Genomic DNA, 26,337 nt, shown 5'->3' with positions numbered 1-26,337 from the left:
ATGCCTTTGCATGCATATGAAATTGAGTGACATCCCAATCTTAATCCATAGGGTTTAATATGATGTTGGACCACCCTTTGCAGCTATAACAGCTTCAACTCTTCTGGGAAGACTTTCCACAAAGTTTAGGAGTGTGTTTATGGGAATTTTTGACCATTCCTCCAGAAGCGCATTTGTGAGGTCAGATGAGAAGGCCTGGCTGGCAGTCTCCTCTCTAATTCGTCCCATAGGTGTTCTATTGGGTTGAGGTCAGGACTCTGTGCAGGCTAGTCAAGTGCTTTCACACCAAGCTCGCTCATCCATGTCTTTATGGACCCTGCTTTGTGCACTTGTGCACCTGTTGGAACAGGAAGGGGCCATCCCCAAACTAATCCCACAAAGTTGGGAGCATGAAACGGTTTAAAATCTCTTGGTATGCTGAAGCATTAACAGTTCCTTTCACTGGAACTAAGGGGTCAAGCCCAACTCCTGAAAAAGAACCCCACACCATAATCCCCCCTCCACCAAACTTTACACTTGGTACAATGCAGTCAGACAAATACCGTTCTCCTGGCAACTGCCAAACCCAGACTCGTCCATCGGATTGCCAGACGGAGAAACGTGATTCGTCACTCCCGAGAACACGTCTCCACTGCTCTAGAATCCAGTGGCAGTGTGCTTTACACCACTGCATCTGAAGTGTTGCATTGCTTTTGGTGGTGTAAGGCTTGGATGCAGCTGCTCAGCCATGGAAACCCATTCTATGCACTATTCTTGAGCTAATCTGAAAGCCACATGAAGCTTGACTCTGCAGGAAGTTAGCAACCTCTGTGCACTATGCGCCTCAGCATCTGCTGACCCTGCTCTATCATTTTACATGGCCTACCACTTCGTGGCTAAGTTGCTGTTGTTCCCAATCGCTTCCACTTTGTTATAATACCATTGACAGTTGACTGTGGAATATTTAGTGAGGAAATTTCACGACTGGACTTGTTGCACTGGTGGCATCCTATCACAGTACCTTTCTGGAATTCACTGAGCTCCTGAGAGCGACCCATTCTTTCACAAATGTTTATAGAAGCAGTCTGCATGTCTACGTGCTTGGTTTTATAGACCTGTGGCCATGGAAGTGATTGGAACACCTGAATTCAATTATTTAGATGGGTGAGCGAATACTTTTGACAATATAGTGTATAAGGTTTGTATATTGAAAATATATTGGCTGTGTACACTAAGAAAACATGATTATTAACACGCACACTGTATAGTCAATACTTTGAACAGGGAGAGGGTAAGAAGGCTGTAGAAAGGTAACTTCATGTGTCATACTAATCACGAATGGACTTGAGATCCTATTTACTGTATTTATCCAGGTCACAGTAGCAGAACTTTATGAGACTCATTTCTCTGATAACGACATAAGTGTGGCCATCTCATCACCACACATGGTGAACAGCACCACACACACACACACCAGGAGATGCCATTACAGGTGAGCGGAGACGCACCAGTGCAAAAAAAAACAAAACGCCCTCTTCTTCACCCACAACACAGCCTGGGTCCGATAACAATGTTTTAATTTTAAGATTACTGATAAACTGATAATTCTTATCATTGCAGATATATATCGAAGGTGCATATTGTGGTTTAGATTACAGTAATTCTATATTAGATCATCTTCATCGAGGAAGAAAAGATGACTCATTTCATTGCTTTACAGATAACGTGATAAAACGAGCTACTATTTGATTCACATTGCATTTGGATAAAAATAGTTCCAATACTTTTGATGATATCCTGGAAGACTAGAATCTGTGTAGGAGGTGAATATGGAAAGACCCTGGCAGGGTTTGTGAGGTGAACACCATTTGTCCCCATTAGTGTCCTTGATGGCAATGGACGATGGCATGGGCTTCATGCTCCAAGCTCAGAACACTGGAGGCATGGGTGCTGTGGGATATTTCACGTCCAGAAATACCACTCAGTTTATACTCCACAACTGTTTAAACACACAGGTACATTATCATTTTTAGATTTACAGGAGCTCATTATGTAGAGGGCATTTAGATAAGAGACTGTAATACTAATTATAGAAATTACTCGTTTGTACACAATATGTTATGAAGAAAATCATGTTAGAAGGTATATGGTTATGGATATGGATGTTACGTATAACCTAATAGAGAACCACAAATTGTGTTCAGAGTTACAGCACAGCTAATAAAACATTTTGGCCACCAGAACTCTGTCATCAGCCATGCATCTGGAGACAATAAGACAAGGTTTGAGGCCACATGGGTTGCAACATCCAACCCTTCTCTGGGCAATATTGAGTTCTGGTACTAGAACCCTATCAGTGTATTATTAAGCCATACATTTCAGATTTATCTCATGTGCCATTGTTACAGATCTTTATGGTGCTTTTACAGTGCAACTTTTGTGAAAGAATTTGATGTTTTCTGGACCATGGTAAGGAGTCGCCCTGTTCTATCCATTGCCAACACAGCTCCAGTGGTGAGTAATATGGTAACAATTTGATAAATTAGTCTAAAAAATGTAATATATTTAATGTACGTTTACCATGCTATTTAGTAACAAAACTACTTACAATGTTTTTTTTTACTCCCTGTCAGATTTCCAAAGTTTCTCTCAATAGCATGGATCTTTGTGTACTGATTGCTTTTGGAGCCATCTTTGACTTGTTCTTATGAGCATTTTACTGATTTGTCACAATGCATTGATCTGCATTCTACACCTAAACCTCATACTGTAACTAAGAAAAATTTACTTTTATCCTTTCGTTTGTTCAAAATAAATAGGTTATGTTAGAGTCTTTGAGCCAATGAAACATTTCATGTTTGTGTTTGAGGACCGTCTGAAAAAAAGGTTTAACGGTTAGATAGATTATTAGATAGATCACTCTGGGTTAGATAGATCACTCTGGGTCTCTTGGTGGTTTATTTGTAATTCTCCTGTTCGCTCATCTCAGAGCTGCAAACAAGATCCATGATACAAGTCTCCAACATCAAAAGAAATGTTCTAATTTTACATTTCTTTTTAAATACATTCACATATATAACAGAAACAGTAGTTCACAGATGATGCCCAGCCTTCAACAAGTAAACACATGGTAATAGGTCATATGCTACCATAACTACAGAAACACAGTCACATAACCAGCAATAGGATTATGGCCCTCATGCCCATGAAACTTAAATTCTTTGTTAGAGGAACTAGTACTCAAGGGTTATTACCTCATATATTCTTGTTTTGAAATACACTAAGAAGGTTAAAACCTAGGATCAGATATCTGAACAACACTCAAATAGCACAGGTTTGCGCAATTGACTTTCGGTCCCTCACAGTGCATATATTGGATCGTGTATTGTTTTTACTGGCTCCAAGAAGCCAAGGTGCAACCAGAAGAAAGCATTCAGGAAGACTTTAGGCAGGTGGCCCTGAGCCCCTGAAAGCTCACATATCGTAGAGGACCTCCATAATAGTGGCGATGGACCAGGCTTGTGTCTCGCAGCTGAATTGGCAGTATTGACCATTCTCATTGGTCAGCTCTGGCAGACCCTTCCAGGGTGACCTTTAAAGACAATATGGGAAGTTTTAAGCCTGGAGGTCTCCCACTGACATTATGGGACCAGGGTATCTCAGCGTTAGGAAACATTAACAACGACTGCAGGAAACCCATCTCAATACCAGAGACAGTGAGTGCTGGTATGGTTACCTTTCCAAGTGGACATTATGACGAGAGAGAACATTCTTCACCAGGAACACTGTCTTGTCATAAGTATCCTTCCCAAGCTTCTTGGCAAAATATAACTTGGCACGTAAGAAGTAGCCTACTGGCCAAAGCCATTCCTGGTGAGGGAAAAAACAAGCATGAAGGAGATAAAAATCCCAATAACTAAAATCAGGAAATATCTGGATCTCTGTCAGCTATCAGGAAATAAGAGTAATTTTTATTTTCCTCTGAGAACTGTCCTTACAGGGCCTTGGTGGTAGTTGAAGCCTCTGGCTAGGTTGTAGTTGTCGTTGTCTAGCGAGTTGTCATAAATGCCACAGTAAACCATGTCACTGTTTGAAGGAAGATGGTGACATAACATATAAGATTGCAATATAGGTTAATGTCACAGTAAATTTTCCACTGAGAGCTTTGTAAACGACTTACTCTGGATCTAATGTCTTCATTCCAAGTGGTCCAAGAAGCTTCTTTTCAACAATATCCAGAGCCCCCCAGGCCCTCTCCACAGTAAACAGCTCTGGAGCCTGAACACAATCAAAATCTGTACATTTACTACTTGTGAACCAATTTATTTGGTTTTTAAAATCAACATTTTGAGGTACTGTACTCCCTTTATGCAGGACTTGTTAAACTTATGGTATTCTATGCTACTGTACATGAAGCAAAAAGCCAAGGACTCATTATTTAAAAAGAAACAAACCAGGCATAATCATAAGTCCTAATAATACATTTTTATAGATTGTGTAGTTGAATATTAAGAATAATATGACTTAAGCATTTATATAGTTGTATATCAATACTTAATATTATCTAAAACAAAACACATATAACTCCAGGCTGGCTACACAAACTACATTCCTAAAATGCAGACAATAAGCCTATTTACATTTAGCCATTTCATGACTCTTATAACCAGATAATGTCCAGATAAGGTGTATCCACATTCCATCTACAACTGGCCACATCAATGTGTCTATGGAAATTCGATTAGCAATGGAAATTCAAATTACGACATACTTCTTCTACATGCGAATCAAAAAATTATCTTCTGGAATGTAAATTTTCCCTCCTTCCTGCCCTGTTCATCTGCAACTGACATTGACCAGTTTTCATTCACAGAGCAGCTTTAGGCAAAGAGTTTCCCCACAATTTGACTACTTCAGCAGATAATGTTTACAACACTATCAAACCTTTTGTATCAGTGCATAATTTGTGGTTGTGTATAGCTGCATTCAGGAGGAATAAAAATGCCTTGTTTTTTTAAGACTCATACATTTCCATTTCACATAGCTGCATCTCAAATGTGTCTCAAACTACCTTTTTAAACAGTCTGAGAGACTGCATATTGACCTGTTTCCAGTGTGTATTGGTTGCATGTCCACTTGGCTTTCTTTTTTTTTTTTTCACCATATAAAGAAGATTCCATATCCCTTGTTCTTCATAACACTCCAATCAATAAAGCATGACAGCTCTTCATTCATACTGTTATCTCATTCAAACAGATCACTAAACATCTGGTTCAGGGACTCAGAATGGTTCACTGCAACTGGATAGTGGACTTTCTCACTGGCAGACCCCACAACATATGAAGGAAGGTAGCAACATCCACAGGGATCCTTAACACTCATCTTGTTAGTGCACAGTTAGATACTGATTCAGTGAGACAAATCTGAGGTGCAAAGCTCTTGCCAACTTTGCACTGATTTGAGAATCACTGCTTACCACCACCATGGCGATTGTAAAGTTGGGTCTGAGCTGGTAGTCGCACCAGGAGCTGGAGGCGCCGAAACTGTCTTTGTAAATGCCCCTCTTGTGGACCAGCTTCGGGTGCTTCTCATTGGGGTCGTTGGGGTCATGAGACACATAGAACATTTTCTCAAAGTTATTCTGGATCTTTTGGTTCCAGTCTTCATAGGACACGGTGCGTTGTTTACCTTGAGATAAGAATAAAGGGAAAATGTTTCCTGATGGTGTCTAGCTTACATTCAATTTGATGCTACATTTCACACTGTTCTGAGCTGGAATATGAAAACCAAGCACATTTTCCAGTCACTTCTCTGACATAAACTCTGTGCTCACCGTCTCTGTGGATGGTCATGGTGGTGTGGGGGAAATGGCCCTGCTTGTGGAGCTCCACCAGCCAGCGCAAGGTAGACTTACACAGGCCCACAATCTCCACTGCTGAGCCATCCCTGTCATGGAACAATCATAGCAGCTAATAAAAAACCCTGCCTTTCAGTCATCCTTGGAATAGGATTGTTACAGTATCATGGCTTCAAGGTTAGTTTTGGTTACATCGCTGTCAACGTTTTTCAAAATACTGATTAAAATGCATGTCTATTACTGGCTAGTTGGTCTAGATGGTCCTTAAACCAGTGGTTCCTGTCCCTTTGGTGCCCAGTAACTTCCAAAAATACAGGTTGGTGTTGGTGACACTGCCCAACCCCTGGAACAACAGCACTCTCCATTTTCCATGCAGGGATGCAGACTGCATGGAAAACAACTTCATGGAATAATCCTCTATGTACACATGTTACATTACTGTCTCTCCTGCTATGTCAACAATGTTTGTGTGATGGAACAAATTCCATTATTGATGTGATCGCAACTGTTTTGTACCGCAACCTTTCTTAATGTTTAAGGAAGGACATCTGGAGGACTTGAAAGTTTTTGCTTTTGTTTGGCATATACACAAAGATGCACAAAAAGACTTTCGTGAAAAGGTTTCGTTTTAAATTAGTTCCATTTCATCACCGTTTTGTCCATTAAAACTGTGAAACCACAATATTTTTCAAATCATAACAACCCTAACTCTGACTAAGAGTTTACCGCAGGCCTCCTAAATACCTATAAACCTGCAGTTTGAAGGTCTTATTGCATCAGAGAATTATCCCAAACACCAAAATGACAGACTTCTTTAAAACAGCCTAAAAATAGTTTTCACTGACACAATAACACAAAACATGTAACAGCTCTCTCACTGTAATAAGATCAAGACAGCTACAAGACAGTTAAGAGAAAGCAGGTAAACAACAAACAAAAGCACACAAATGCTGAGAGCAGTGTTGTCAGCTGTGGCTAACAGTTGCTACCTAGGTGTAGCGGGTATGCCTTTGTTGCGAGCCGTTTCACTCTCGCCCATTTTATCCATCCAGGTGCCACAGTTGAAACGATTGCCGCCATACACAAAGCCAGTGTCGGGATTCACCTTGGCCACGATGCTGAAACCTTGTGAGAGAATGTGAGATCCCAATCGATGCTCAAAAACAACAATTTTGTAACTAACATTAATAAACCCAACTTGGGGGGGGAAAACAAATTCAAAACATCTGGACATCTATTAAATTAATGCTTTTGAAACAAAAGTATGTGTCATACTTGAAAATGCTAATCTCAATGCTAAACACCAGTTTATAACAATCCTTAGCAATATTAACGCTTTCGGTCACCTTCATCTCTCATGTTGCGGTCGATCTGTGGCCCAGCGTTCCTCTCTCGGAACTCGATGCCCTCCATGTGTCGCTGCAGGGCCTCGTGTATCACCTCGTACAGGGGTTGGTCCTGCGGCACGACAGCAGCACATCACACACACACCAGGTGTGGGTGTGTGTGTGTGTGTGTGTGTGTGTGTGTGCGCGTGCATGCACTCACCAGACACCTCATTAAAGACCTTAACAGTTAAGAGTCCACATCCCATCTGTTACCATATGCAATTTGCATTAGCCATCCTCCAATTCTTCATCAATGATCAAGTGACTGCATGACCATTTTGGCCTGGATTTTTTTGGGGTGGGTGAGGGATTGGGCAGACCACGGTTCAACCCCCACTACCATTCTAGTGGTCCTTCTGAGAATCACTTAGCACCAAAAATAAGTGGTGGTCCTGTGATCTGAGATGTACATGTGTAGAGGGTATGGCAATAAATATAGCCCATTTACTGCAAACCCTCTACCATGTACATCTCAGTCTTGAATCTACAGTCTTTACCCAACCAGTGTGTGAAGGGCCACAATAAAGTATATGTGCAAGATAAGTATTTTTAATAAAGTGAGCGTTTAAAAACAAAGAGCACATTGTTAGACTACATTCTCCATTTACCAGTGGTTCCTGCAGGTGTTGTGAGTTTGATCTAAAGGAGTTACTAAGCAACTGGCTCTTGAATTTCTAATTCAGCAGTCACTAATTAATGTACAAAACATGGTATGGTTTTCACTAAGGTGATGGTGTCCTGGGCAGAGGGTGAAGACCCAGGGAGTGAGTGGCACACCAGTGTGCTGGGGGCTTGAGGCTGTGAGTCGTCAGTGGGGTACATCCTGGACACGAGGCACTGGAGGATGCTCGTCCCGTTGGGCACCATTTTGCAGTAGTCCTGGACACACTGCAGCCACCACCAGACTGCGTCGCGGCAGTTGTAGCGGGCTGCCACGCCCTCGCCCAGCAGGTTGGGGATCAGGCCATGCCTTAGTGTCCCGGCAAAGGACAGAATGATGTTCCTGAGTGGGTGAGCGAGAGAAGGGGGAAAAATGGAGAGACAGAAAATGCCAGAGAGAAAGAGAGTGCAAGAGAGGAAAAGAGAGAGAGAAACAGTTAACTCGACTTCACGTTAAACATATATATATGTCTGGCCAAAAAAAGATCACACAGTCTAATATTTCATTGGCCCACCTTTAGCTTTGATTATGACATGCATTCGCTGTGGCATCGTTTCCACAAGCTTCTGCAATGTCACAACATTTATTTCTGTCCAGAGTTGCATTAATTTTCCCCAAGATCTTGTATTGATGATGGGAGATTTGGACCACTGCACAAAGTCTTATCCAGCACATGCCAAAGATTCTCAATGGGGATCCGGTCTGGACTCTGTGGTGGCCAATCCATGTGTGAAAATGATGCCTCATGCTCCCTGAACCACTCTTTTACAATTTGAGCCCGATGAATCCTGGCATTGTCAACTTTGAATATGCCCGTGCCATCAGGGAAGAAAAAATCCATTGATGGAATAACCTGGTCGTTCAGTATATTCAGGTAGTCAGCTGACCTCATTCTTTGGGCACATAACATAACCGTACAAGCCTGTGCTGGCAGTGCTATGATCTGGGGTTGCTGCAGCTGACCAACTGCAGCAACCCCAGATCATAGCACTGCCACCACAGGCATGTACAGTTGGCACCAGGCATGATGGTTGCAACACTTCAACTACCTCTCTTCTTACCCTGATGCGCCCATCACTTTGGAACAGGGTAAATCTGGACTCATCAGACCACATGACCTTCTTCCATTACTCCAGAATGCAATCTTTATGCTCCCTGGCAAATTGAAGCCGTTTTTGCCGGTTAGCCTCACTGACAAGTGGTTTTCTTATGGCTACACAGCTGTTTAGTCCCAATCCCTTGAGTTCCCTTTGCATTGTGTGCGTGGAAATGCTCTTACTTTCACTATTAAACATATCCCTGAGTTCTACTATTGTTTTTCTACGATTTGATTTCACCACAAGTTTAAGTGATTGCCGATCATGATCATTCAAGATTTTTTTCCGACCACATTCCTTCCTTGAAGATGATGTTTCCCCACTGTCCTTCCACTTTTTAATAATGCGTTGGTCAGTTCTTAACCTGATTTTATTAGTTACCTAAACCCATACCCAAACCCATCTTCCCTGGCCAATTATGTGACAAATGGATTAAACAGTCATGGTGGAGATTACCTGGCCTCTAGATGACGCCCGGTAACAAGCAGGAGTCCCCGCAGGGCGATGAACGTGTCTCTACCCCAGCAGCGGAAAATTCCAGAAGAGAAATGAGGCAAACCTATCAAACCGGCATAGGACAGAGTTATTTACTTCAGCCATGTCAATAGGTTATTTTTACAATTCCTATCAAAACTTAAAAGACTGCTCATAACCCTAGCTGAATTTCTGTGTTCCAAAAATGAGATGGTGAAGATAATGTCGCTGTGAGACCTGCTGCCATGGAGACACAGCACTGTTCTTTCTGCTTGGTGATGCTATTGGTGCGGTAGGGGATGCCGGGCAGTGCAGGAGAGAGCGGGGGCAGGGCGGGATAACGGCCCACGCCACACATCTGTACCGAGCCCAGGGCCAGCAGACGCACAAAGGTCGAGCCTTTCTGGATGAAACTGAGACACACACACCAAAATCTTTCACACTTTCTCCTGGAAAGTCTTGCTGACAGCTGTACTGTCATGTTTGACTGTCCTAATGTTTAAGATTTTAGATGCACAAAAGTAGATAATACATAACATTCCATATAAAGTCATAGCATGACTTTAAAAATAAAGCAGAATAATACAGTATAATAACTGGCTCATAAATACAGATAAGAAACTGACCTAGACATCTGTTTGAAAGTAGCATCCAGGGCAGTGGTGTAGGCCCCAACCATGATGGCATCGAAGTAGCAGGGGATGAGGTAGCGAGGGATATGTTTCAGGTAACTGAACATGGCCTGAAACCACTGTCCCACCTGCACAACACGGAGGAACAAAGGACCCAGGAGTTCAACAATGACCAGCTGCTTTTGAAGTCTGCTAAGACGTTGCAACTTTGGTCTTATCAGCAGGCTCTTCAGAGAGGCCTACTTTGACCCAAATCTCTATTATTAACCCGGACCTGCTATTTCAAATGCAAACAGTGGAGAGCCCAACAGGAAAACTCTTGCCTAGTTCGCAAACAACTCATACAGCCTCTACTATTAAGATTTTTACAAATCTATTTATTACATTTATTACACTTACAATTATAGGACACTAGAGAATATTTGGGAAATCGTGTGCACATTTTGGATCCTCTCATCTCCTGGAGCTTACCTCTCCGAGCACTCCTCCCCGAGACACCAGCCGGTTACTCACGTAGTCGATCATCCAGTCACCCTGCCTCAGGTTGTCACAGAAGGGGTGACCCAGATCATTATTGGGACGGATGTCACTCATCACTGACATCAGGCCTGTGTGGAAAACCCCATATCTCAGAATGACTCCTCTATAATTATCTACCTGGCTATTACTTCTCTAGATTTGGAAAAGGGGCATTTTTTGGAACGCCTAATCATAGAAAACATGAAAAGCATGATTTAGGACGAAACCCGTTGGGCAGCTTTTGCTGACCCCCTCTAAAAATTGTTCTTGCTGTTTATTGTTATTCTAAACTGATTCGCCTCAATAACACATCATTGAGGCCTTTATGAATCAAAAAGAGGTGTGAGAGCAGCAGTAACTAAACTGTGCAGTATTGTGGCCTTCTGGTACAGTGACTGGAGACTTTGTGACTTACCCCAAAAACTACCAATCCCAGCAAGAAAATGCAGAGGCCAGGGCAGTGTCTGTGCATTTGGCTAGGCTTGGTGCATACCTTGCAGGCCAGCATACTTGAGGCTGGTCCAGCCAGGGATATTGTAACAGCCTCCTCCATCTTCCTTCTCCTCTGCTTCGCAGCGAAACATCAGCACGTTCATGTCTGCCAGAGTCAGCTTCTCAATTATTCTGCCAAGGAGGGATATATCAGTACGTATGAAATCACTATTAAAAACTAATAATTAAATAGGTTTGAACACAATGAGTTGCCCATTTCAATATGATCATTACCAAATAGAGTAAAGTTAATAAATGTGTAAAGGAAAACTGAGGGCATTCAGTTGTATATCACAGGGCCCCCTGGTGACAAATCTGCAGAAGTGCATGCGACTGCTCACTGTGCCAGTGGGGTCTTCAGTATGGCTGGGGCATTCTCATCCCGCACACTGCCTGCCTGGTAGTGTGGGTTGAACTGAACGAGGAGGTTCCTCAGGGCCCCAACGAGCTCCTGGGCTTTAGGGTCCAGACTTACCCTGAGGACAGAGAGGAAGAGGAAGCGCAGCCAACAAAGATAGAAGGATAAACAGAAGGGCAGCGGAGAAGGAAGAGAGAGAGAGAGAGAGAGAGAGAGAGAGAGAGAGAAGAAAGAAAGAGAGGATGGGGACAGGGGGTGAGAAGAGGGAAGAGGCATAGAAACGTAAGTGAACTAGATTTTTGCTTGTGTGTGAACATCCCAAGACTGCAATGTTCAGAACAATCACATTCAGATTTAACCTGAAAACGATGACACTGCCAGGCGTGAGGCGCTCAAACACGATCTCCTGCACAAACTCACTCCGCCCTCGGGACGTCACCCCTGCCTGCTTCACCACCCCACTGTCCTTCAGCTGTGAGACAAAACAAAACACCACTGCTGAGCAAACTGTTGTAGCTTAAACACAACTGAACCAATGCAAACTACTGTAGCTACACCCTTCAAGCCACAGAGGCAAGGCATGCATAGGGGCAATTCAAACTGCTTCAAAAAACAAACAAACAAAAAAAAAACAACAATAAAAACAAAATAAAATAACAATAAAAATGTTTATTACATGTCAAGATCTATCACCTCAGGGAAGCTCTTGTGAAACAGTTTCATAGATAAATAAAATAATTGACTTAAATGAAAAGATAAAAATACAATTAAAACACAAGTAATTTAAACAAAAAACAAAAAAACAATAAGATAAAAAAAGATTAAAAGAGTTAAGGGTGCAATGATAAAATAAAGTGCAGCAAAAATAAACAAAGCTCAAAAATAGAAATGTTTTTAACCTGGATTTTGAAATGTCTATGTGTTAAATGGCTAATGTGTTGCACGGCAGGGGGTGGGGTGGGGGGTGGGGGGGTCTTTGTACATTCACAAACCAGCTGGAGCACTTACAGGCCATCGTGTCAGTCGGACAGTGGTTATAATTAGGGCGGGCCCAGAACACTCCCCTTACCTGGATGTGTTCTTTAATCTCCACGGTGAACCCAGGTAGGCCGTTAATGCTCTTCATGTCTTTCACGTAGGAGCCAGCCTGCCTCTCAATCGTGCGTGCCTCCAGTACCACCTCCTCGATCTTACCTGAGATATAGAGGGAGAGGGAAAGAGAGTGTGCACAATGAAATGAACTAGAGGGGGAGAGAGAGAGAGACAGTATTGGGGGAGGGTTCTGTATTGTTCTAGTATTTTCTTCCCCTCGCATTCAGGAATAAAACAGTGCTACATAAAGTATGAGCAGAGAGGTGTGAGCTGCTCTACACATAAGGAGGAAGAGGTGACTCACCAGGGATGAACATGGGAGGAACCTCATCCGAGTAGCTGTGGTGCTTGGGGTTCTGGAAAGCGGTGCGACACACAGCCACAACTGACTGGTGCGAGCTGGGACAGTGACGTGTCACTGCGACAATGTCCTCATCCACCTGGTCCACAAACACCTGGGGGAGGACACTCTAAAATTCTCACAGGTGCATCTGAAAATATGGAAAAACACACATGCGTACGCACACACAGACGCGCGTGCGCAGATGCACGCGCACACACACACGCTCACACACGCGCTCACACACATACAGTGCACTTACCTGGTTGAAACGATTGGCTGCCAGCTCCTGGTGCAGCCGGTTGAGTGCCAGCTTGCCAGCTATGATACCTGACTGCAGGCTGACCTCTCCAGGCTTGGAGGGCTCAGCCTGGGGGTTCCACTTCTGGTAGAAACGCTCCTCTGACACCACTGAGATCTGCCAGTGTGAGGAACCGGAGACGTGGTCCACACAACAAAACAGATGATCTGGATTAAAACATTAGTTGTCTGCAATATTCAGGATTGAACTGGTGTTGTATGAAGTCCTTCTTCAACTATAAATGAGGATTGTGTCCCCCTGCTGGTCATTTGCAGTAATGCTTAGCAGTGAGGAGTCTCTTGCCTGGTGGGGCACGAGCTCATCGTAGCCGCGGGTGCTTCCCGTGGCACAGCAGGCCATGGAGACGATCGCAGAACTGGGCAACGAGTCGAATGCTGAGCGAGTCTGCAAAGCACGCACGCACACACACACACACACGCACACCGCTCAGAATCTTGGCCAGCAGGAGTGAATTATATGTATACAATATAGCTGTTCTCAGTAGAAGCTGGGTCATGAGACTGTAGAAACCACTGCATCATAACCAACCTCTTATGTGGCTTTCTGTGAGCACTGCCCACATGTTCATTGTTTCTCAGCACTGATTTATGCTAACATAATCTAAATGGTGCCGGAAACGGTGATGAGCTCATCTACCTGGATGGGGCACTCGTTGTCATGGGTGACATCCAGGAACATGGCGTGGGCGATGCTGGGTACGAGAGGTCGGAGGCTAGGCTGGACAAAGGCTCCCACGGGTTCACCACCATAACGGTACACCAGCCGGCCCTCCTCATGACTGTCGCCGGCACTCATCGCCTCTGCCGCAATGCACAGTCACACACACACACACACACACACACACACACACACACACACACACAATTGCAGGCAGTGGTCATTAGTGTAACCATACGCACTGACAAAGTATCAGAATGGCACTGATTATCTATGCAAGTTTTTGAAACGGTTAAAAAATGTATAGTGTGTCACTAAACTGTAAGTGATTATTGAAATTTTTTTTTTACCCCAATTTAGTAGTGTCCAATTCCACCAATTAGCTAACTCACAGCACCACCAAGCCAGGAGGAGGGTGAAGGCTAGCACGTGCTTCCTGGGGGTTGAACCCATGACCTTGGTGCTGCTGGCAACTGTTCTCCTTGCTCCAGCACAAGTGCTACAGGACCTTGAAGTTTTTTTTTTCCCCCCAAGACTTCAACCATCCCTCGTTATTTTTCATGTCAGCACAATCATGTTTACAGTGTACAGAATCTCAAGTCTCAAGCATGGATGTGGAGTTTATGGAGGTTACCCAGCCATATGCTGGCACCACGGAACACATTGAAGTTCAAGCAAAGTCAAAGTGCACACACTGAGGTGCTTTTAGCCGCACGCTGATCTGCCGTGATGCAATGTTAGCTCAGGCCGCATGCCGTAGCAGTGATGCAAATACACAGACTTTACATCACACCGCTGACAGATACTCATTGAATGTTAAAAACACACACACACACACACAAAACACACTATAGTGCACTGCAGCAAATGCAGGTAGGACTTAACATTGTTCACAGCACTTTTATAGGCTTAGTTAAAGCCAAAAGTGTCAGTCTTTCTCTTTATGAAGGCTTGGAGGATTCTCTGGAATGACGAATACAAGATCACGCCAACAGATCTTGGTTAGGCTTCACCATTAGTATGGCTGCATGATATAGACAAAAATGGTGCATTGCTACATTATATTGCTACAAAATGTGACTGCTAAATATGACCGCAAAATGTGCATCGTGACATATTTAAACACAAAGGTGAATGCTAGATACTAAATGACTAAAAACGAGCTGATTGTGATTTGTCAAAACACCCACAGAAAGCTGAACTGGAACGGCTGTGATTGGTTGGGATTATAACAGTACTCAATAAAACAACTGATTTGTTAATGGACTCATTCGTTCATTGTAACATTGTTATCAATATTGCAAATACAAATAATACGATCACGATTACCACTTATTTATAGTGCAGATGTAACATATAGCCACTTTTTGGTATTATGGATTACAGAACTTGTATCAGGGTCTTTACAGAGTGTAGTTATAGTGGAAGTTATAGTGGAATAGAGTGTGACGTTCCTTTGGGGTTATAGTTTTACATAGTGTGGTTAAATGGCCTACCTCTGATGAGCGAGGAGATGCCTAGCCTAGTCACAAACACATTGTCCAGCTCCTCGCTGCCCGTGAAGAGCTCAGCCACCACGTACAGGTCAGGACGGAGGGCACGGGCTACATCCAGCATGAACTATGCCCCCCGCAGGCCGAAATTAGAACAGCACACAGCAGATGTGGGGACAGAAAACATGAAGCAGGGGGCAAGTGGGCAGACAGAGGAAGAGAAAAAGAGAGAGAGAGAGAGAGAGAGAGAGAGAGAGAGAGAGAGAGGGACAGAGAAAGAGACAGAGAGAGATAGAGAGGGGTAGAAAGGGGGAGAGGAGAAGAGACATAGACGGGGGAGAGGAAAAGAAAGGGATAGAGACAAAGAGCGAGACAGAGAGAGAGAGAGAGAGAGAGAGAGAGAGAGAGAGGGAATGAGAGGGAAAGTGAGAGACAGAAAGAGAGAGGAAGAAAAAGGATGAGGGAGAGGGAGAGAGACAGCAGGCCAGCAAAGAGATCCAGTTAAAGTGAGTGTTGTTCCATGAAAGCAGGACAGTTTCAGTACAGAAAGAAATATGTTGTTTTTTGTAAGGGTAAGAGGGCAGAATAGAAGAGGTGCGCCAGCGTTATGACATACAGAGGTTTGTGACAAAACAGAGGCGAGTGGTAGAGATGACAGGGGAGGGTATCAGGTGAAAGTGATGCAGAGCAGAGATGGAGAGACACAAACATTCCATTAGTGTCATGCCAACACACAGCCTCAGACCACACCCCCTTGGCCCCCAGCCCCCCCCCCCCGCTGAGTCCCTTGCAGTACCTCGGATGAGACTGGTTATTCCCAGCCGGTTTACAAACACATTGTCAATCAGTTCGCTGCCAGTAAACAGCTCGGCTATCACATACAGATTGGGCCTGACCGCCCTGGCTGCAGCCAGCATGGCCTGCAGGGTGAGAACCAACAGTCAGAGTCTGTTCAGCCTCCCTACACTTAGAACAGCTTACTGCATTCGATATTATTAACACACTACACCAGCAGCAGAGTGTATGCTGGGTGAGAGGCATAGTTTTCTTGAGGATGAAATGTTCCAGGGGTACAATTAGAAGCCAGTGATGCCTCTGGTTTAACACTGTCACTGAGCGACAGGTCTGATCATAAGACCTCATCGCTGAAAAATTCTGATGCAATTAATCTTGCTCTATTCGCATCTAATATTTACAGAAGGCACACTCAGAAAAGTCCCTCAGCAAACAAGTGTGCCGGTCCCTCTGGGCTCCCGTACCTCGGCCACGTGCAGCGGTGTGGAGTGGCAGTTGTCCAGCCGGACGCCCGTGAAGTGCTTGGCCGTGATCTCCGTGTACTTCTGCATGTGAGCCCACAGGTAGGGGCAGTCTTCAGGGCCGTTGCCGTAGCGGAGCTTCACGCTGTCGCCCCAGCAGATCAGCTCCCTCCTCACATAGACGTTAGAGCCTGTGCGGGGGTAGTGGTATGGTATGGAAGGGAGAAGAGGCTGCTTTCAGCGCTGCTCAAAAGATGAGGCTGACAGTGCTGCCAAGTGGTCAAGACTGGGATGATGCTTAAGCGAGGAATTTTTTTCTTGTGCATTGGCTCATCAGAATCAGATTGCCGACCACCAGATGCCAGCAAGTATCACAAATTACAAAGTGGGATATGACTCAATTCACGCTAAATATTGTCTTATCCATCTTTTACCTGGAAGTGTAATGCAATTCTTGAAATGACCTTCATGTAGACATACAGAATAAAGCCCAAGTGCTGGGCAGGTGGTTATAAAGTTCGAGTGACTGGGTTAAGAGGAGGCAGAGATGCAGACCTGGTTCAGCAAAGTTCCTCAGCGGATCATCCCCCATCACCCATCCATTGTGGGCCAGGAAGTGACATGCTTTTTCTGGCTGGTCCATGAGCAGCAGATCCTGCTCCAGGGTCGTCTCTTTAAACGGGAACGTGAAGTACCTGCACAGGAAACACCCGGCAGTTCAGAAGATGGTGTCCAATCACAATTTCATGTGATTTTAACCCTTGAGTCTGTGGTTAGTTTAATAAACAGTGTATTTACTTTAGAGGCTCATGGGTTATCAAAACGTCCCACGAGTTGCTTGATGTTACCTTGTAACTAGGGGATGCTTTCTGGTGACGGCACCCATTTTGGGGCCATGACCGGCCAGACGCTCATAACACACGGTACCCATGCAACAGTTAACAGCCTAGAAGAAGGCACAGCAGCAAAGTTAATTCTCTGGACCACAGTGAAAGAAATCAGAGGCAGAAAGGGAAGGAAGAAAGTGAGGGGGAGGTAGAGAGGAAAAAAGAAAAATAGGAGAAAGACCTAACCTGCTCCTGATGATAGCTGATCTCTTTGTACTGTTCACTGTTCAGCTCTTCCAGTCTCTTTTTGAGCCAGTTGCAGCAGTCCTCGATGGCCCCCGGACTGTTCCTAGAAAAGCACCCCACAATTTCCATGCAAGTCAGGGTAGGTCACCCCTTTTGGTCTCTCAAAGGTCTATAAATCTGTAGCTGATGCTAGCATCCTCGTTTATTATGCATTTTGACAGTAGATCGGCCAGAGGAAGCTGCTTGAAAGACAAGCTAGAGCAATAAAAGCCAGTCAGTCAAAATTCAACATTGTAATGTCATTTTTTAAAGATTTCTGAACACAAAAATCCCAATCCTAAGGTTGTAGAGCAGGTAAAGGTATCGAGTTCTGTACACAGGACTGTATGGCACACAGGGAGAAACTCTGAAGCTATATCAGACACACATCTGGTATCACATTCAGTAACACACTAACCCATTTGGGACAAAGATTTCCAGGGCTGAATTCATGTCCACCATGCTTCCAAAGCGTCGGTACTGAGGGTCCTGGATTATCCTGAGCTGCTTCTTGCCATCGGTTTTGCTCCCATCAGGCTTGGCCCCTGCACATGTTTTGAATGGGAAAGCAACATCATCATCAACAACAAGCAAACAAGCCATATAATACATTTCTAGGTTATCTCCATGTACTGAGTGTAGTTCTGCTGATATTAAGGATTTCACTATTGGGCATTTTTATTTCAGCCAGTAGTTGATTTAGCTGGTAGTATTTGAAGACAAAGTATAAACCTATAATAATAGCCAAAGTTTTTCAAATTAACGTCATTGATGCTATAGTACCAGTTACAGCAGAAGGAAATCTGTTCTTAAGGCTTTTCCCGTTGAGGTAAATGTTTTACTCTTCTCTCATCTGCTTCATCTTAAGTTTAAGCTTGTGAGATTTTGGATGATTTTATTAGAGGCTAAAATGTAGCATTCAGTTAGGAACATTTTTTTATCTAAATGAAGCCATTGTGATTTTTTTCATACTGCAATCTCACCGCTTTGGAGCAAAGTTCTGAACTTCTCCACTGCTGGTTCAACTTTGACTTGAAAGTACTCCCATAACTTAATTTTGGGAAACACATCCTGCCAGAAGATTCCACGGATGGCCTATGGAAGACAGAGAAACCAGACTCTGTATGTACAATGCAAAAACCTGAAATGCAATGCATAAAAACACACACACACACACACACACACACACACACACACACACACACACACACACACACACACACACACACACACACTCACACTCACACTCACACTCACACTCACACTCACACTCACACTCACGTTAAGGTGGTGGTCCGTCTCTACAACAGCCGGGACCCCGCGCTGAGCGTATTTGCCATCGGCGATGTCACAGGTCACATACCACAGGGCTCTATCCAGCACCCACGCGGGCCGGAGGTGGGGCGAGTTCACAAGATTGTAGCCACACTCCGGGTGATTCTTGATCCAGGCACTATTAGCAGCTATGCCAGGCAGGGGAAAAATGTAAGGAGACCAGCAGTCATCTTGCTGAACAAGGACAGCAAAGCATCATGGGAACCAAGCAATTGGTTGTTTAGATGATAAGAGATGATTAAGCCACCATGCAGCTATGAGTTTCTTTTGCTTAAATATATAATGTGACTACAGTTCATGTTTTTAAATGTTAATTTAACAAATTATACAAGTCTCTTTTTTTTATTTTTCTAGTATATTTATTGTGTAAATTACCCTTCACCAAACTTCTGCACAAAGCGGCAACGTTGCTTTTTAGCAAGCAATCAAAGGTACTGAAGGTAAGTTGATATTGTTTTAGACTTAAAAAATGATCATTTATTTCCATTTCTGCAAAACAGAGCTGAAAATAAATGATGATACCCCTTAAAGTGTAAGACTGCATAGTTGTGTGTCAGTAAGTGTAGTTTAATCACACACACAGACACACACCCTCCAACTCTGATCCTACTTAGCATATGGCATTTAGGCTGAGGTCAAGATAAGGTTTCACACACTGAGTGAACTTTCAAGTGCTGTGTGTTCATGCCAGAACCATGAACTGTGAACTATGCTCAGAGAGGCCTGGTTTCTCCGCTCCATCTGTGTAGGAGGGGTGAGGGTAGTTCTCAGAAACAAGGACCATGGCTGGATTCCGCAGGAGGCATAAACCTCCAAACAAATTATCCAAATGAGACTGTGACAGGAATGCGAGTACATTCCCAAACAACTGAGTAGCACTTGAACTCAAAACACTGCAGCAAGTATTGTTTGAAGTGTAATTTAGAACACCCTCTGAGCTCACAAGCACAGTCATCAACAAGTGGAAGGAAGAAAGTGATATTCAGCAGGAAAGGCTTTTATGAGGACATTACATGGTTTGATTCGATATCCTTCTCTTAGGCCCTGAGGTCTTGCGTGCTGACAGATGGCAGAAAGAGAGTTCCACCGCAATGAACCGGGGTATTTTTAGAGCTCAGATGAACACATAAGCAGCTGCCGACGGTGTGCACCAGGTTGCATTGCATCGTATAGGTGCCGTGACACATGAATCAGATCTACAGGGTTGTCAAGGGCATATCCGCACTCAGTAGCTACGTTAACATGAACATCAGTAGATCAAGGTTAGTCAAATTAAAACTGCTAGTTGACGTAAACAGTGATCATTTAAAAAACATGGTCCAAGATTCATTGTGTGGTTAAGGTCTTAATCCCCTAAGAATAGCCTGATTAAAACATGTGGTTCAGGCCAGTTTTAATTGGATTATTCATGGTAGATTCAGACATGTAAATGGTTAGACTGAGCTACCTGTGACATTTTGTGGATCTTATAGCTACCAAAATAAAGGTTTTTTTGGTAATAAAACACAAGCAAAGAAAACAGCAAATGGTCTATATATATTAGGGGGGGGGGGGGGATAAAGAGATGTTCCTTATCTTCAATATTCTAGAAATAAACTAGAATGTTATTTTTTTAAAGGGCACTGAACAGACAGTACTTTCATAAAGCTCTTGTAAACGTATTGCTATATCCCAGCCTTTGACTGACATAGAGCTTAGTTGGGATATTTTTTGCACAAATGTGTCATTGTTTGCAACAGTAGCTACAGCAAGCATAGAACTGGGGACAAAATAGTCTAGAGGAGGGTTTTCTTTATCTAGTCGAGTCAGCTTTTGCTCTGTTCCAGCCGAAGCAGGTAATGAAGGTTAAAGGTTTAACCCTGTTAAGGTGTTTGGAGATGGAACAGAACCAAAACCTAGTTTAGCTGGGAGTCCCTGAAGAATGGCTTGAGAACATTTGGACTAAAATAACTTAAAACCTATATAAACTAGTTGCACTTTGGTTTCACTGTGGGCCAATGGAGCTACCTGGCTGTCTAAGAGTTGCAGGGACAGTAGAATGCTCTGGCTGTTGTATGAGTTGCAAAAGTTCTAACAATGAAAAAAGAATCAAAGCATGTAAACACTGCAGTCACCAGAATTTCAAGACTGAGTCCAAATGATGCTTAGGCCAAGACAAGACTGTCTTGACTCAAATAGTACAACACTAGGGACAGAGCTTTAATTTGCAGCTGCAAATTATCCGAATAGGCCAGTTATGGAATAGGGCTATGGAGCAAAACAATCCTGAGTAAAAGTGACATTTAATTTAATTTCTTCCAAGAACGTGACTGCTCTTATTAAATTTTATTATCAATGGCCTAATGCTAGATTTCTCAGATTTAGTGGCATATTTGTTTAGTACAAGCTTCTCTTATGTGCCAAGATGTATTTAAGCAATATTCCACGGGAGGGAGTGTTGTTATACTGAATATCAGCCTGGCTTTGTCTCTTATCCAATCAAAAAATTTTGATCAGAACTAACTGTTTTATAATTTTTCTAGAAGACATCCACTAAGGCTAGAGTGACTCTGGAAAATTCAAATTTTGTGTGTTCTATGCACATTTCAATTAATCACAGCATTCACATAGCCCAGCAAATATGAATAATTTTAGTCAAGATAATACAGGCCATGATAATACAGAATGTTTAAGCATGCTACATCAAGGGATCATCTGTTTATTGTTATATCACACGGTATACTGCAATCACTCTATGAAGCAATATATTTGAGATTGTCATATTTTGTTACATCATGCAGCTATAATACACACCTGTATGGTTGTAGACCACATCAGTAATGCAAAGCATATTCCACTCCTTCTTCATCTTCTCCACCAGTGCAGCCATATCAGTCCAGGTGTAATTTTGGCCAGGCCGAGAGAACTCGGGGTTCAGCTGCAGTTGGTCGGCCAGAGAGTAGCAGGACCGAGATTTACCCAGCGTCTGCAGCGGTGTGAAGTGGACCATGTTATAGCCTATGAAGAGACACACACACACACAGAGACTTCAGGTGAAGATAGAGCAGCTTGCATCTGTTCAGTGTTCCAGCTCAGATGTTATTGTTCTTTCTTTGTTTATAGTCATTGAGAAACTTGTAGCTGTAGCTTCTCACTAGGGTTAAACACAACTTAACTTTCAAAGATGCTGTACAGTCACACATCTTTGAATATGTTATGTTTATTCAGAGAATGTTCTGAATAACAGCAATATCAAACTTGTGAACAATTTCAGGGTTCTCGTAATAGTGGTAATAATAATAAATAATAATAATAATTTGTTGGCAGATTACTGCATTGTTCCAACCATCGTATACCTGTACATTTTAGAAGTTAAACTGTATATAATAATAGTGTAATTACAGTCTTATTTACAAATAAGTAATATATACTTAGTGTAAATTTTATCCCTTTGTCAATTATTAACATAGAAGAATTCTAAACAGATTTGAATTAAATGTAAAAAGTACTTTAATATCCTCCTATTTTTGTTTGTGTAACAAAAAGTTAACATTTTGCTGGTCTTTAGGTTTACAAAAGAATGCAATACAAATCAAATGCGATAGAAAAAAATAAGATAAAACTAGGAATTAAATGAAATCACAGAAATTAAGATAAAACATAAAATAAAATAGAAAGCAAAGAACAACAGAAAAATTAAATGGAATAAATTAAGATAAAAATAAAACATGAAATAAGAATAAGAATAAAGTGAAAAAGTCTTAAGATGAACTAAAATAGCTTTTGACTGAGCAGGTAGGTTTGACTCTGGTCTTGAATATGTCTACATCATCAAGAATATAGCAATGAGAACACATTTACTAGGTTAAAAAACAGCAAATCTGTTATTTAAGAAGTACCATATTTTAAAAACACAACAGAGAACACCATGTTGAAACAATTAAATTTTTTTTTTAATGTTTTAAAACATGTGTTCAGTCAGTGGTTTAACCTGGTTGGACTATTGATCACAATGACAGGCAGTCCACCAGTGGTCAGGGTCATTGATTTAGTCATAGTTTAAAACGTGCTGGAAAGAGAAGAAAGGTTAAATGCAACTGTAAAATGCACAGCAGCTGAACTACTCAAGAAAGAAGGTTAGAGTCAGTTATACATCCATTCAAGCTGAATGGACAGTGTGCAGTAACTTCAGCTGAGTCAGACTTCTAATAGAAAACCTCTAATAAACACTAACAAAAAACTATTTGTACATTATAGGGATCAGAAACTGCCCTTCAACACCCTTGCACAATTCCTTTATTAATACTCAAGAACTAGACACTTGCGAGAGCAACAACACAGCACACGTCAATGCAAGCAACTAACAGACATGCATCTGAAAGCATCTGTAAACTAAAGCCAAAACTCATATTCTAGCTTGACTGAAATTCAGTTGACCACTAGCAGTATCTAATCAACGGTATGTTCACCTTCTATCTGCAAGTGACTCTGTCAGATGGCCTTTTGCAGATTATTAAATGACACCCCCAACTATGACACCTCCTGCAAGTGAATATCACCTAGTAAGTACCAAATTGGTCCCTCCTGATCTAAAAGCCTGAACTTGAGGTCTGTGTCTTTTTCAAAACGCTGAGATTTACAGCTGTTGTTTTAATTTGACTGCTGCAGCCACACTTAAGGGACAATGTAGATCATATAAATATTATAATATTTCACAATCAAAATAATAATAATATGATATATTAATAATAATGCAATATTTTAATATAATATAATATGCATATGATATCATGATATTTCATGACTAACATATGACATTGCAACTTTTAAAAGGTATTATATTCATGAAACATGTTACTTAATCCAAAGATCGTTTAACAGAAAAGGAGGGTATGGGTACGCTGTAACAGGCAACACCAAAACACAGAAGAAAGGGATACAGTCCTACCTACAACAGAATCAAACCATACTAATGGTTATTCTAACACCATTTAAAGAAAATGAATGAATCTACATTCTGGCAAATATATGAGTAATTCAATCCTGTGCGCTTCATTCTTTGTTTTAGTCACTGAAATATTTGTCTCCCATTTACATTTTTTTTTTAGTTATTTGGGAGACGGTTTGATGTACATTGTTTTTAAAAAAAATTCAAATAAACTGAAACATGCATCTGGAAGCACTCAGAACCTAAAAGACATGGTTCTAAACCTAGATTGCCTGAAAGCACGTGTAACCTATGGCAAATAAACATTTCAAACTGAAATGCATCAAGCAAAGAGATTTTTGTTCTTCTTTTACCTGCCTGTTTGGCTACCATGAGCCTGTCGAGCCATTCATCCAAGGGGCCCAGGCACTTGGCCAGGTACGTCTGGATGCTGATGCAGTCCAGGGGCAAGACGTGGTTGTCTGCTCCAACACGGAGCACGGGATCCACCACTATGTAACCCCCTCCCACTTTCTCGTCATCTCTGTAACAAAGGAACTTCACCTTAGTCCAAATCAGCAAAGTGACATGTGAAATGTTCAACATAAAACTTCAAAGATTGTTTTTTGGATTGTTTTGTCCTTTACCCATGCCCAAAGTAATAGTGGTAAGATCCAGCAATCTGCAGCTTGAGGGAGCAGAACTTGTCCGAGTCGTCCTCCCGGCCGGTTGGGTTGACCCACTCGAGTGTGTGGTACCTGTGCCGATCAAAGCGCACTCCCTCGGTTGGGTAGTTGGTATGCACACACACATGCTTCCCCTGGAGGGTGGGTCCCAGCCGAAACTGCAGCTCGAACTCTGGGAAAGAAACCCAACAATGTGTGAACTTAACTAAATTAGACTGAATTAAACTGAACCAAACTAGGTGGCAAGGTTCTGTGGATCTTTTTCTGCCTTGTTTTGATTTCCACCTAATATCAAAACTGAAAAACACTGAAGTTTATCATTATTACAAACTGCTCTGTAAATTTTTAATTAAGTTACAGTTTGAATAGCTCTTACTCTTATTCCTATCACACCTACTGAAATCCACTGAAAATATCTTGTTCACTCAACAAGCGTAGTACTATAAAAGCTCTGCAGCTGTCACCCCAGAGGTATCTGACAGTAGTCACGTGAGAACAGCTAGTTATGCAAAAGCAGTGTGGTTAACGGTAAATTACATTTTTATTATGTTAGTCCTTTGAAAATTGCACCTTCTCAGATGGATAGAAAATTGATAAAAGGACACCCTTTGTTGCAATTTTGCTATATACAAGGTACAAACTACCAAAAGACCAGGGTACATACTTCATACAACCAAAATAAAACTACTCATAAAGAAAGAGTCCTGAGAAGGAAACTACTCAGGTGTATACTTAGAAAAAAGCCCACCTTGTTCCAAACGGAAAAGGGTCCTGTCGAGTTTCTCCATGTCATTAAGGACCAGCACTCGAGTTTGTTTACTCCGTGACATATTGACTCCTTATTCAGAGCGTCCTTAACGTACAGGAAATGACACTTCGGAATTCAATAGGACGCCCTTCGCTGCAGAGAGAGCCATAGGACAACAGCACTATAAAGCAAACTGCGTACAGAAGATACGCATCACGGTGACCGAGCGACATTTAGCAGTGTTTCACAGTCCGTGTCAAATGGCCCCCTCAGGTCTCCAAGCCAAGGTAGTCTGACGCATAAGGAACTTGTAACACCGAAATCTTACAGGAAGGTCGCAACATTGTATGAACGCTGTAATATACGACTGCAACCTACCCATCAACGAACGGCTTATGTAGGTCGCAGCAGTATTTGCACAAGCATCGCATCGCAAACATTCTAATGGCGATTCAGTCTTGCCTCAAGGTCAGATGACAACAATAATGTAATAAAACCTAATTAAGAACCAATGGCAAAATTATCCGCGATCGAGGTCACTGAAAAACAAGCTGTTTTAAACCGCAGTCGATGTAGCTAGCTGTTCATAAGTAAACAAAAAGGCGGCACTTCTTGATGTTAGTAAAATACACACAATATGACAGACGGTTTAGGTAGAACTGACAGCAATAACTGCAAGACAACTCCAAGGAATCAATGTAACGTTAACTGTTAAATTTTGAATAAGCATACCTCGGTAGCCCGTTTTCCTGGTCCCAGATCAGGACGTTCTGCAAATTGCAGCTGATGGAGGCGTGTCGAACGTACAGCTGCACGCCGCTTCCCTTTATCGTATTCTATCAAATATAGGGGCCAAAAATTCTCTCGCGGACAATAATTGTTTATATATATATATATATATATATATATATATATATATATATATATATATAT

At 42.3% G+C, this 26,337-nt stretch overlaps 1 protein-coding gene across 4 annotated transcripts; it reads right to left on the bottom strand.

The window, feature by feature from the left end:
- Nucleotides 1–2,914: 2,914 nt before the first annotated feature.
- Nucleotides 2,915–26,217, bottom strand: agla (amylo-alpha-1, 6-glucosidase, 4-alpha-glucanotransferase a). 4 transcript variants are annotated; one of them, XM_035534126.1, is made up of 34 exons: nucleotides 26,137–26,217; nucleotides 25,405–25,557; nucleotides 24,618–24,828; nucleotides 24,345–24,514; nucleotides 21,858–22,061; nucleotides 19,005–19,192; nucleotides 18,713–18,824; nucleotides 18,148–18,274; nucleotides 17,691–17,793; nucleotides 17,466–17,563; nucleotides 17,173–17,312; nucleotides 16,621–16,808; nucleotides 16,158–16,281; nucleotides 13,848–14,011; nucleotides 13,494–13,595; nucleotides 13,152–13,307; nucleotides 12,854–13,004; nucleotides 12,527–12,651; nucleotides 11,817–11,929; nucleotides 11,441–11,575; nucleotides 11,101–11,231; nucleotides 10,560–10,696; nucleotides 10,083–10,216; nucleotides 9,694–9,869; nucleotides 9,439–9,541; nucleotides 8,002–8,227; nucleotides 7,183–7,294; nucleotides 6,826–6,961; nucleotides 5,813–5,925; nucleotides 5,456–5,667; nucleotides 4,160–4,257; nucleotides 3,978–4,065; nucleotides 3,716–3,849; nucleotides 2,915–3,571 (listed from the first exon to the last, which is right to left on the bottom strand). In XM_035534126.1, the coding sequence occupies exons 2-34, from the start codon at nucleotides 25,484–25,486 to the stop codon at nucleotides 3,454–3,456; spliced, it is 4,611 nt and encodes a 1,536-aa protein (XP_035390019.1). In that variant the 5' UTR covers nucleotides 25,487–25,557; nucleotides 26,137–26,217; the 3' UTR covers nucleotides 2,915–3,453. The 4 variants fall into 4 exon arrangements, with proteins under 4 accessions (XP_035390019.1, XP_035390020.1, XP_026882893.2 ...); XM_035534127.1 differs by lacking the exon at nucleotides 16,158–16,281 and adding an exon at nucleotides 15,365–15,488; XM_027027092.2 differs by having other exon boundaries at nucleotides 19,011–19,192.
- Between the last annotated feature and the right edge of the window lie 120 nt (nucleotides 26,218–26,337).

Source organism: Electrophorus electricus, chromosome 15 (assembly GCF_013358815.1).
Source record: "Electrophorus electricus isolate fEleEle1 chromosome 15, fEleEle1.pri, whole genome shotgun sequence".
Classification (NCBI taxonomy): Eukaryota; Metazoa; Chordata; class Actinopteri; order Gymnotiformes; family Gymnotidae; genus Electrophorus; species Electrophorus electricus.
The sequence above is the reverse complement of the archived record's forward strand: the minus strand, read 5'-3'. Positions and strand labels throughout refer to the sequence as shown.

Coding starts and splice junctions, on each gene's coding strand:
- agla (XM_035534126.1), bottom strand. CDS start 25,486: ATGTCACGGAGTAAACAAACTCGAGTGCTGGTCCTTAATGACATGGAG. Junction 12,652..12,853: donor TCCTCCCATGTTCATCCCTG/GTGAGTCACCTC, acceptor TCTATATCTCAG/GTAAGATCGAGGAGGTGGTA. Junction 7,295..8,001: donor CTCAAGCCCCCAGCACACTG/GTGTGCCACTCA, acceptor GTCGTGCCGCAG/GACCAACCCCTGTACGAGGT.